The 13,058-nt window shown below is 36.8% G+C and overlaps 1 protein-coding gene and 1 long non-coding RNA gene across 4 annotated transcripts in view; one reads left to right on the forward strand and one right to left on the reverse strand.

Moving 5' to 3' along the window:
* The window catches only part of LOC141549829 (uncharacterized), an 83,625-nt gene that overhangs the window by 21,478 nt on the left and 49,089 nt on the right, over positions 1 to 13,058 (forward strand). The window lies entirely within an intron of this gene.
* PIGQ (phosphatidylinositol glycan anchor biosynthesis class Q) overlaps positions 879 to 13,058 on the reverse strand; it is a 68,358-nt gene continuing 56,178 nt past the window's right edge. For all 3 annotated transcript variants that reach the window (XM_074279791.1, XM_074279790.1, XM_074279789.1), the window contains 2 exons: positions 9,704 to 9,765; positions 879 to 6,785 (listed from right to left, as the gene is read on the reverse strand). In XM_074279791.1, coding sequence (XP_074135892.1) covers positions 6,633 to 6,785; positions 9,704 to 9,765 — 215 coding nt within the window. In that variant the 3' untranslated portion in view covers positions 879 to 6,632. The remainder of the gene's footprint in view (positions 6,786 to 9,703; positions 9,766 to 13,058) is intronic.

Consider the following 13,058-nt stretch of genomic DNA (forward strand, 5'->3'; position numbering starts at 1 on the left):
TATTTCTTTTTGAAGTAAACTGAGATCTTTTTGGGGGGGAATGATGTAAACTGTGTCCCTAAAAAATTTAAAGGGGACAACATCATTTCCTCCCCAAAAGATCTTAGTTTACATCATTTTCTGTGTGTGTGTGTGTGTGTATGCTAATTGTCATTTTGAAAAGCTTTATTGACCAAATAGCATCTATATTTTATAGGGGCTCTGTTCACCATGCAGTTGGTAATAGACAAGGGGGGGTCCTTTTGGAAAATTTTGCTTGCGATTTTAAAGTGCACCTCTTCTTTCTCCCCTCTACTCCTCACATACACAGCTGAAACATAGGCCATGTGAAGGAGTGTTATTCCCTCATTCCAGAATAAGATCGTGTACTGTGGGGTACTGACTCAACAGCATTATGATGCTAATCAGTGAAATGTGACCTATGCTTCCCACACATATGAGCAATTAGAACAGCAAGCTTCTTGTGTGGGGGTTTTCCTATTGTTGATACCCACGAGACAGGAGGCAATAGAGAAGAGACCACTGTCTCCCAGGAGGATAGAAGGTTCAGGGCTGGGCTGACAAGCCTGAACACACACCCACTTCTATAGTGAACAAAAGCAGTGAATATTCTAGATCCTGGTAGCCCACTGAGTACACACTTTCAGAGGTATTCATTTAGTTGGCAGAATGGAAAATGCTACTAGTTAAAGGAATAACCTTGCTTTTACATCAAGCTCTTGACAACATCCACTGGGTTGTAGGATAACTATAGAGGAATGTAGGAGGAATTCTTTCTTGCCTAGAGATATGTAAGAATCAGTCATGCTGTTTTCACCATTTTCTAGATACACTAAAACGGGACAAATGAATATAATGGAAACTGACTGCTAGGGCAGTTGGTTGGATGCAGGATTCTATAGAGATGCCTTTATTAGAAGTATAGGAGTGTGCCAGAGCCTTTAATAAAATCAGAGAAAAATCAGTATTTTCTTGCAAAAAAACCCAACTTTGAGCACTATTAAAAAAATTCCTTTTTAGTAGACCTCAAACAGCTTCCAAGGAGCTGAGTTCCCACATTTCCTCTTTTTTTTTAAACAAATAAAGCAATAGAGACTGAGAAAAGTGATCTATTTTCAGGATTCTAGCTTCCCGGAACCACTGATATAGACTCTGACCTGTTCAGTTTTTGTCCATGTTCTCCCCACATACCCTCCAAAAAAGGATTCATCCAATATGGTAGATCCCTTTTGTCAAAATCTTTTTTGCATTTTCTGGGTGCCATCCTTAGTCTCACCCCATGACAAGCTCCTATCCATACCAATTACACAGCCTTTATGTCATGTTTTACATACAGATCACATATGCTATAGCCTACTTTTGCCGATTGTCTTTTGGGTCATTTGCAACTTTGATTCTTTTAATATTTTAACATTCCATAATTAATGACATTGTATAAAAGGGGGAAAATATGTAAGAGAATGGTTTTTATGCTGTGGAATAGTTTGGGATCATTAAAAGAATTACAAAATTCCTCAAAAATAATCTACTTTGTTCTCTTCTTCCTGTCCAATACATTGTTTTTGCACTCCCATTCAATTTGGAGCCTATTTGCTGTACAACTATAGTCTATAGTTGTCAGTGATCTATAGTGTCGCAAATACACACACATATATACACACTCCAACTCAATGGATAGTCATTTAACAATATATCATAGTCAAAACAATGGTAATTTTGAGCTTATTTTTTCCTATACAGATTTTTCAGGCAGTCTCTTTTGGGAAATTATGGGTCCTACTGACAATGATATGGAGTTTGATACAATTATTTCAATGTTATTTGCAAAAAGAAACATATCACTAACAAAGGGAAAATGCCTCTTCCATTTGGACCTTCCACAATATATCTTCCATGCAGTGGCAAATACCTTTATCAAGCATACATCTTCCTCTTTGTGTCTCTTTGATCTTAATAAAACTAAGTTTTTGTAGTTAAATTTATCAAGGATTAAAATTTTAACATGCACATTAGACTCCCTATTGATCTGTCAAGTCAAATGCTTTTTTATTAAAAAAAAAAAAAAAAAAAAATCTGAAATGGGATTTTGCAGTCTCTTCACCTTTCATTTTTTTGCCTTAGAGAAACATTTGTGAAAATCTGCTTATTCCCTTATAGTATTCAGTAGCTATTCCCCCCCCCCCCCCGCGCCCTGAGGCTGGGGTTAAGTGACTTGCCCAGGGTCACACAGCTAGGAAGTGTTAAGTGTCTGAGAACAGATTTGAACTTGGGTCCTCCTGAATTCAGGGCTGGTGCTCTATCCACTGAGCCACCTAGCTGCCCCCTTAACAACTTTCAATACAAATGACTTCCTTTGTAATTTTATGTACTTTATGCTTTAGGAAATATTTTAAACATCTAACTTTTTTTCATTTCAGTAGGAACAAGGTAAATCATATTGAGTTGCATCTTGAGCTACTTTGCTCTTCAGAACATATTCTATTCCCTATTACAGTTTTTGGTGGGGACAGAATAATCTTGTGTTACTCATATTTTCTTTTCTTCATACATAAAAAGTCTTTCTCTCCTTGCTGTTTTTAGGATTTGTTCTTTCTCAGAATTGTTCAAATTTGGTTTGGTTTTTTTTTTTTTGTGGAAGCAGTCTATGGATTCTGTTGATTGACACTTTATTTTTTGTGTTTAAAAGTCCTAGGTAGTTTTCTTATATTCTTATATTGGGGTGTTCAGGTTATTGTTAATTGCTTTTTGCATTTTCCTTGTCCTTCATTTCCATGTATATTTGCATTTCTAATAAATAATCCTCTTTTTTTCTTTTTTTGAGACCTGCCATTATGGTTTTTTAATACTTTGATTCTGTGCTTTGTCTTAGGAATCCATAGTGTTCTTTCCTTATTAGAGGTTGTTTAATTTTCCTTTACCTCGCAATATTTATTCATAGATATTTGAATTCTTTTGCCTGATCTGCAGGTCATATTCCTTCAAATATGTTGTTTATCTGATTGAAGTGAGTTTTCTTCCTTCTAAGATCTTTTTGGTCCTTTTCCCATTCCTCCTTACCCCTCCTGCCCCCTAACCTGCTCACTTTTCTCCTTTTGATAAGGTTCAAATGATGAAGCTAGTGGTAGTGAAGAGGTGTAAGAATCGGGGTGGGGAATCCTCTGGTCGGTGTATGCCAGATGTGAAAGCCAACCAGAAAATATATATGGCAAAAAGGATTTTTATTGGCCCTGAGAAGCCAGCTTTGCTAGGAAGACAGACTTCTCAGTGGCAAGGTCCTGTTAGGAAAATGGCAAAGGTTAACACTGGGAAGAAAATATCTTCACAGTGGGCAAAAATCCTGGCAGGAGCTTTGCCAAGAAGAGAGCTCCCTTGGCAAAACATAATCCTGTTTCGGACTTCTGCAAAGATTTGGGGTTCAGAATTGTCTGAGGCTTGGGCTTTCATTAAAAATTGAATAAGATTTCACTCAATGTCAGTGCCCTAGGCCTGATTTCCAGTTGAAAAGAGATTACTTATCTTGGAGTTTTGAACCACTCAATAGGACTATCTGGTCAAGATCTCCAACTGAAAAAATGTTTGTGGCAGCCCTTTTTGTAGTGGCTAGAAACTGGAAAATGAATGGATGCCTATCAATTGGAGAATGGTTGGGTAAATTGTGGCATATGAATGTTATGGAATACTATTGTTCTGTAAGAAATGACCAGCAGGAGGAATACAGAGAGGCTTGAAGAGACATCAACAGATGTTGAATGAAATGAGCAGAACCAGGAGATCATTATACAATTCAACAACAACAATGTATGAGGATGTATTCTGATGGAAGTGGCTATTTTCAACAAAGAGAAGATCTAATTCAGTTCCAATTGATCAATGATGGAGAGAATCAGCCACACCCAGAAAAGGAACACTGGGAAATGAATGTGAACTGTTTGCATTTTTGTTTTTCTTCCCAGGTTATTTTTACCTTCTGAATCCAATTCTTCCTATGCAACAAGAAAATTGTTTGCTTCTGCACACATATATTGTATCTAGGATATACTATAACATATTTAACATGTATGGGACTGCCTGCCATGGGGGGTGAAGGGAGGGGAGGGAAAAGTCAGAACAGAAGTGAGTGCAAGGGATAATGTTGTAAAAAAGTACTCAGGCATATGTACTATCAACAAAAAGTTATGACAATAATAATAATAATAATAATAATAATAATAATAATAATAAAAGACATGGTCCTTGCCCCCAAGAAGCTTACCATCTAACCAGTTCATGTCTTTTTTTCCCTTTACTTAATAGGGAGAATTTTATTTTTCCAATTACATGTAAATATAGTTTTCAACATTCATTTTTGTAAGATTTTTAGAACCAAATTTTTCTTCCTCCATCCTTCCCTCCCTCAGTTCATATCTTTTAAGGAGAAAATTATTTTTTCCTCCCCAAGATTTGTTAGTATAAGGTAGACATATGAATATAAAAACTATTTGATATTCTCCATCCAGAGATATAAATACAAGGTTAGAAACAAGGGACTAGAAGATTCCAATTAGGAATCTGAGGCACTCTAATAGAATACTATAGTCCATATCACTGGAGATAGCTGATGAATGATCATTTGTGTGTGCAAATCCAAAATACAAACAGAAATGAGTTTGTGATGTATTGAACCTGTCATTTCTTGTCCATATAGAGGCCTGGCTTCACATGGAACTTTCATCATTCAGATTCCCATCGTGGCTCATTCTGAAATGTTAGAAGTTGGGGAAAGTTCTTTTGGATTGGATCAGCAAGAGATTTAGGCCATTTTCCCTGAGCCTCCATTAAGTGGATCTTAAGTAAATGCTGGGCTGGATGGGTCATGCCCAATGTGGGGATAGTAGCTGCTTTGATCTCCAAAATTGAGTTTATAAATGAGTATCTTAGGGCAGCTCAGAAGAAACCCTTCTGAAAAGCTCTAGGAAATGTTATTTTAGCAGGAAACACACACATACACACATATGCGTGCACTCAAAGGAAATGAGATATTTTTAGGTCTGACCATATAAGCTAACCAAGGAGATTATAATTATAGGGAGCAGAATATCATTAAATGATGTTCTCTCTGTTCTGTCCTCCAAAGAGAAAATTTGTACAAATAGAAGTGAGAGTCAGGATTTCAGAATCCGGTAGCAAGATGGAAAGGAGGTGGTATCCAGGAAGAGGACCAAAATTTGCATCTCTGCCTATAATGAAAATATTAATTTGAAATTCCATTGGTGGGGCAGCTAGGTGGTGCAGTGGATAAAGCACCAGCCTTGAATTCAGGAGGACCCAAGTTCAAATCTGGTCTCAGACACTTAACACTTCCTAGCTGTGTGACCCTGGGCAAGTCACTTAACCCCAGCCTCAGGAAAAAAAAAAAAAGAAAGTTGAAATTCCATTGGTGTCTATTACCTTTAAATTCTTGGCGAGTGGAAAGATTGATTTTATACAATGTTTATTAGTTCAATCTTTGAAAAGAAAACAACAAAGAGCTCTGTAAAAAAAAAAAAAAAAAAAAATATATATATATATATATATATATATATATATATATATATATATATATATATATATATATATGTGTGTGTGTGGGTGGGTATATATATGTATGTATACATATATACACCCACCCACACACACACATATATATAGTTGTGGAGATGAGGAATGCAGAGGATTCTAAACATACCCAGAAGAGGGAAAACAAACAATAGGGAGTTATGGTGACAACTGGAGGCTTATTAACAATCAGGAGGAGTTGGTGCCCATCAGGTTAACAGTGTACATACAGCATAAATCATAGGCTATGGCATTTGGGAACTGTCTTGGCAAAAAGGGAAACAATGAGAGGAGAAACTGAGTAATCCAGCAGCAGCCCACTCTTTCCGGCAATGGAGCAGAAGTTTTTCTGGGGGCAGAACTGTCTCCTCAGCACACCTCCTGGGTGTTTTAGGAAAGGGAAAGGCCAGTTTTTCATCAAGAACACACGAAATGATATAAAAGATAAGCACCTCCTCCTAGCTTATGTTTGTCAGCACATGGTCTGAATGTTTCTGAGATCTTCAGTGACATACTCAGTCAAAGAGAGTGGGAAGGCAGCCCACGGTGAATACACATTCCTGTCACAGTCACGACTGACAGCAGCAACTGCTCATGTTCAACAAAATTTACCCTTTAGAAACTGATCTCTGTTATAAGAACTAGATCACACACACACACAGAGGTACCTTGTGGGTACCACTGCGCCTCATCTCATGTTGAGGCACTCAGGACACTGAGCTTTCTCTGAAAAGAGCTGCTGATCCATGGCCTGCGCAGGAGGAGCTAGAGCTATCAAGGATGGAGCCACAATGCATCATAACCCCTCCCCCTTCCCTCCAGTCAGTCAATATTGCCTAAATGCTCAGACAGAAAGGGAAAAGCTAAAAGAGCTTCCACAAGTCCTTCCCACTTTAAGCCCAATCCTGTCCCTGCTAGTCTCGGCTTCTGGGCCAAGGGAGTTCAGGCGACAGTAAGCCAGAAGTTGTGAGTGAGCTTCACGCTGATTTTGGCCCAAGAGCAGCGAGTTAGAACGTTGGCTTTGGCTTGGGCTTGCACATTTGGCTGATTTCCACCCTTCAGTCCTGCTTGTCTTCTTTCTGCTTCCAGGGATAAATGAGCTCACCAAAAAAAAGCTTCTTACACAGGGAGCCCCAGGAGTCCTTGGGGTAGCAGCTGTGGGTGGGGAGACGGTAGGTTTGTACCACACTGCTGTACGACAAAGGGTTGATCTGTAAATACACAACCAAGAAAGGCCAGAGCAAGGATGAGAGTCAAGTTTGAACTTCAGCTAAAGACAAGAAGGGAGAGCATAAAGTATGCATGTATTTACCTCCCTACTTTAGTCTTGGCCTTTCTCACATATTCCCAACTGTGCTCAGGGGATCTACAAGAAGTAGAGGAATTTGCTTTTGGGCTCACTGCCAGGTTTCCTTCTGATGACTACTGCCATGTTGAAATGGTCTTGCAGGCATGCTGAAAATTCAGAGAAGTGCCATATATGCATGACATCTTAGAAGATCCCTGTTCCTTGGGGAATTACTGAATGTAGATACTGAGGAAGTAGCTAAGGTCCCTGTTTGGATGGCAGGTCACATCTAAGACCTCTTATAGTACTTTAACCTAGAATTATTCTTTGTTTGGATTAAAGGCTACCCCCATGCTATAAGTGCTTTGTAAACTTCCCTTCACTTTTTTTTTTTTTTTAAAAACAGAATATTTTTAGGAGATTTTCTGGGATAATCTAGAACTAAAATCAGAAGTGAAAGACCTAAAGATTTGCCATCACCTAAGCTATAGTATGCCTTTGAATGTTATTTTTCTTTACTAGACATGCTCAGAGGAGAGGGGAAAGGAATGGGTCTGTTGAAATCTCCTGTGTCCCACTTCCTCCCACTAATGAGGAGTTTTCAGCAGGATGATCTGGGTTGTAAACAAAACAAGCAACATGGTGACTTCTATAATATATAGGAGATGGAACCCATCTATCCTTTACTTTCTTGTTATGAAATTAAAAGAACTAAGTTCTTATAAGAGAGCACTAGTTTAAAGGATTACAGTGAGACTTATATGCAAAACCCATACCTTTTCATTGCACAATTTTTAGTTTCTGAAAAACCAAATATAAAGTCTTACCTAAGTTCTAATTTGTAGTCATATGGAACACTAAATGAATTAGGAATCAGGCTATTTGATTCAGTATGGAAGACTGAACTTCTGGGCTAATTCTACTGAACCTTCAGGATCTCAGCTTCCCCAGCATTATCCCTCAGTATAAAGCCATCCAGGAGTTCAGGTCCTTAGAAAAAATATTTTACTGAATCCGAAAAGATCTTAGAAAAAAAAAATTTCCTTGGATGGCTTCCAAGATAAACCTTACTTATGTAGTGTTCCTATTTATAGGTGATGGTATTTCAGAAATGCATCTATGAATAATATAGACGATGCTATGAGCTGATTTCAAGGAAAGGAAATTTTATCTTTATAATAGCAGCTTGCTATTTCTCAACTTTCCCTCCTGTACAGGATCACAGAATGATAGAGTTGGAAGGGGCCTTAGAGACTGTCTGGTCTAGACTTTGAACAAGGTCTTTGAACAAAGTCATCCAGCTAGTAAATAGCAGAACAAACACCTGCACTCAAATCTTCTGGTCCCTAACCCTGGACTCTTTTCATTCCATTTCTATATGTTATCAAAATTTTCTTCTTTGTTCAGTTACTGTTCAGTGTTTAAACCTTCATTTAACCTACCAGTGAGGAAAAACACATGAGACAAAAATGTTGCTTAGTCCATGTTTTGTGACTTCCAATGAGAAAGTACTGTTAGTGACAAGTTACTCCCACTAAAAGATTTATTAGTCATCTTTCATATGTTCCTTCAGAGAGAATGGTCTCTATATACTGAAGCATGAAACTCTGATGTTTGTTGTTGTCAAGGCAAAGCCGGGCCTGTAAAAACCTATAACAGTTCCAACTTGTCTGAAGCTTCAATTGAGTTACTTGGTGACTCAATATTGTTAAATAAGAACAAAGCATTCCCCAAATGGACTGCTCTGAGGTAAAAGGACCAACCTGGAGTTTTAAAAGGCAGGCATATTTTTAAAAGATTTTATATGCAGTCATGATTCTCAGTCTTAATTATGATCTAGAATACTCCTTCTCCTCTAAATAGAAGCTAGTTTTATTTAAGACACTACAACTAGCAGGACAAGTCATTTGAAGGAAAATTGGTGAGAACAAACCAAAGGGAATATGTGTTTTAGACTAAGTTGAACAATGTAGTCTTGCTACAAGATATTTTATATTGAAGTACACTTTTAAAAGCATGAGGATCCTTAATTAAATGAATGGTAGGCTTTTTGTGACCTGGCACTAACAGATCCTCTCCTACAGAACAGCAAATTTTCCTGCTTCCCTCTCCCAGCTCTAAATGGGTCACTGTCTAAAATTAATCTGCTAGAAGCTAATGACAGGTGGGGCTCTAAACTCTTAAAAGATCACATTCCCACAAGTCCTTTCATAACTTAGCTATGCACAATATGTTCACACTCTTGGTTTAGGGCTGAGATTCAATAGGCTTGCTGAATAAGCTTAAGAAATAGCTGCTATGTGGTTTTAAAATACATTTTTAACAAGAAAGTTGGGGTAACTTTGTAAAAGGAAAGATTTAACTGGCCCGGGGACCAGAAAATCTGTAGAATATGAATTGTGATTTTGAAGGACTTCAAGATCTTACAGGTTCCACTCTATTTCCATGTAAATCTCCCCTACTAAAGAAACAATAAGAACATTTCAACATGAATTTGTCACTGTTATGTGGGTGCTACTTTCTAATGAAGGAAAATGACCCTATCAACAGCTGAATTTTCATAGAGAAAGAAGCAAAACCAAAGCTATTTCAGCAATGTTGCAGGTGAGCCCAGTTTATGTCCCCATTATGAGAAAAGGCATATGGATGACAAATGGACATTTCTGAGAAGACTGAAGCAAAACAAAATGGGTTTCTATTCTCTTTTACCCTGTCCATAAAAGTCATTAGAGAAGTTAAAATTATTAGTGGTTCCACATGTAGCTAATATAGCTGGTATCCTTATGTTAGCCTTGGTCATAGCCACAGGCTAAAAGCAAACGTGATTTGTTCTGGTATTACCTGCATCAACAGTCGAAGGGGTCTGCCCACTTCCTGCTCAAGGACTCTGAACTTTACACCAGCTGAAAACCAAAAAAAAGAAGTGGGTGAATAAAGAAACACTTCTGGTCCTGGCTCATTTTGGCCTAGTCTTAGGAACTGAAGTACAAACTCTAGAGGGTGAGTCAATACAAACTGAAACCACCTGACTGTATGGAAGAAAAAACTAAAAATATCAGTCACCCTACTCTGCTTGTAAACAAAGGGAATGAGTAGGTGGAGGAAGAAATTTCACAGATATAAAAAGAAAACTTTTCTCTTAAAAACTCAGTTCCAGGACTGGGAACTACACACAACTTTTGTCCTCTTTTCCCTCTTTTTTGGTTTCTTTTTCTGAATTTTCTTTTCTTTTGTGTGTGTATATATGTGGTTTTTCAGGTTTTTTTTTTTTTTTTTTTTTTTTGTTATTATTATTTAGTTTTGTTTTGAGAGTGGGAAGGGCTGATTCTCAAAAGAATCTCACAGAACTTTACTAAAATAAAAGTGAGATTTTTAATAAAGAGGGGAAAAATGGTTACTTTTCACAGTTGGGCTGGGCTGCCAGTGTGGTGATAAGGTTTTTGTTGCTTTTGACTACCTAATCAATTCAATTCAACTTAATGAAACAACTCTTCACTCCAGTCTAGTTCAACCTGCTTTTTGGAGTTCTTTCACACTCTTCTCCAACATGTCAGTCCTAGCCCAACTGAACTATTCACAAATTCCCATTTCTATGCCTTTTTTTCCATATGCCCATGTCTTCTCTTGGTCCTTGTATAGCATATTTCTCTTCTGCTTTTATAGATTCTGCTGAATTATAATTATTACATAATTAATGTAGCCATTGTATAGTTATAATATACTAATTTAAGTGTTATATCTTCCCTAGAAGTTGCATGGTTTAGTGGACAGAATTGTTGTTCAGTCATTCAGTCCTATCTTACTCTTTTTGACACTGCAGACCACAGCATACTAGGCTCTTCTATCTTCCATTCTCTCAAATTCATGTTTATTTATTCCATGACACTTTAATCTTCTCATTCTGTGCTATCCCATGTTCCTTTTGCCTTTAATTTTTCCTAACATCAGGGACTTTTCCGATGAATCCTGACTTCTCATTTTGTGGCCAAAGTATTTCAGTTTCAGCATTCCAGTGAATAACCCAAATTCCTTTTTTAAATATTGACCAATTTGATCTCCTTGCAATCCAAATGATTCTCAAAAGTCTTCTCTAGCATCACAATCCAAAACATCAATTCTACAGTGTTCAGCTTTTTCTTGTGCCTGAGAATCTCTCATAATCATAAATTGTTACAGGAAAAACCCATAACTTTGACTGTACAGACCTATGCTGGTGAGATGATGTCTTTACTTTAGTACTATCCAAATTTGCCATAGATTTTTTTTCCAAGAAGCAAGCTTTTTAAATTTGATAATTTAAGCCCAAGAATATTAAATCTAACATTGCTTCAATTTTTTCTCCCTTTATTTGCTAATATCTTAGTTTTTTTGATGTTAAGCTTCAAGCCAGTTTATAGGCTCTTCTCTTTAACCCTCAAGAGGCTTCTTAATTGTTCTTCACTTTCTGCCATTAAAATGGTATCATGCATTTCTAAAATTGTTGCTATTTCTCTCTAAGTTTTTAAAATTTTTAAATTACAATTTTAAATCAGATTTGTAATTCATCCAGTCTACTATTTTACATGATGTAGTCTGAATATAAGTTAAATAAGATGACAAAATACAGACTCTTTGGAGTTCAACTTCTTGGCCCATAAATAGATTCCTTAGGAGACAAATAAGATGATCTGGTATTTCCATCTCTTTGAGGACTTGCCATATTTTGTTGTGATCCACAAAAAGGCTTTAGTGCAGTCAGTGAAGCATTAGTAGATGTTTTTCTAAAGCATCTTTGCTTTCTCCATAATCCAGGGAAAGCTCGCAATTTGGTTTCTAATTCCTCTTCCTCTTTGAAAACTAGCCTGTTCTGGTAATTCTCAATTCACACACTGGTGAAACCAACTTTGCAGAATCTTAAGCATAACTATTGATGGTGTATGAAATGAATGCAATTGTTCAGTAATTTGAATATTTCTTGACATTGCCCTTCATAAAGACTGGAACAAAAACTGATCTTTTCCAATCCAATGGTCATTGATAAGTTTTCAAAATTTATTGACATACTGAGTATATATAGAACAGGTCTTAGAAACTGAAGTCCTTCCCCTGACATATCTTGAGTAAATGATCTAGGACAAATCACTCAACTTCTCAGTGTTTTAGGTAACTCGGATACTACAAGTTACAGCAGTGTAGATTTGTATTGGGACAGGGAGTTTTTTCACGTGGGAATTCCCTGGATATATGAAATTAAAAGTCCAGTCCCTGTTCCTATACATCCCTATTAGTTTATAAACTCTTGAGGGCAAGGGTTACATCTTAATTATCTTTGTATTCTATCCAGCATAAAGCGCAATATGTTGTACATTGTGAGTGCTTACAATATCATTATTATTATAGGAGTATTTTGATTTTCTCACTTATTTGCAGATGGAGAAAGACATCCATCTTTTCCTAACACCATGGTATCTAAATGAATTCAAACAATGAATGGATTTCATCTTAATTGGTTTCACATTTTGGCTACCACTGACCTGTTGTCTGTACTTCCTTAAGAATGATGCAAGATAATAATTAATGTGCAACAAGAAAATGGTATTTACACACATATATTGTATCTAGGTTATATTGTAACACATGTAAAATGTATGGGATTGCCTGCCATCGGGGGGAGGGAGTGGAGGCAGGGAGGGGATAATTTGGAAAAATGAATAAAAAAAAAAAAAAAAAAAAGAATGATGCAAGAGATTCTCAGGTACAAGAAAAGAAAGCACAATAGCTAATTACCAATCATGTATACTCTAGTATAGGGAACATATAGCAAGAAAATGATCAGTACACATTCTTCAAATTATTGATCAGTGATAATGGAACTGGTTGGAATTAGTTCAACTCACTAAAACAATGTGGCAAAAATTCATCAAATGATTTCTGAATTTAAAATCCTATATGACTACCTCAGAAGTGTTACTGATATAACTGACATTAAAAAAATCTTTCTTTCTGTATTCATAGACTTAGCACTCAGTACTCCTGAGACAAGTAAAACAACAAAAATCAAAATGTGGCAGCTACAAATTTGTTCTTCAATGGTGGGTGGCTTAGGTGGAATATAGATATTTCTAGCTATTTCAAGCTTAAAATAGTATCTTTGAAAAGTTAGTTTTGAAAACTACCTTTCAGGGCAAAAATATTGTGGGATATAGCACTTCATATT

The sequence above is a fragment of the Sminthopsis crassicaudata genome, chromosome 1, assembly GCF_048593235.1.
Source record: "Sminthopsis crassicaudata isolate SCR6 chromosome 1, ASM4859323v1, whole genome shotgun sequence".
NCBI classification, from domain to species: Eukaryota; Metazoa; Chordata; class Mammalia; order Dasyuromorphia; family Dasyuridae; genus Sminthopsis; species Sminthopsis crassicaudata.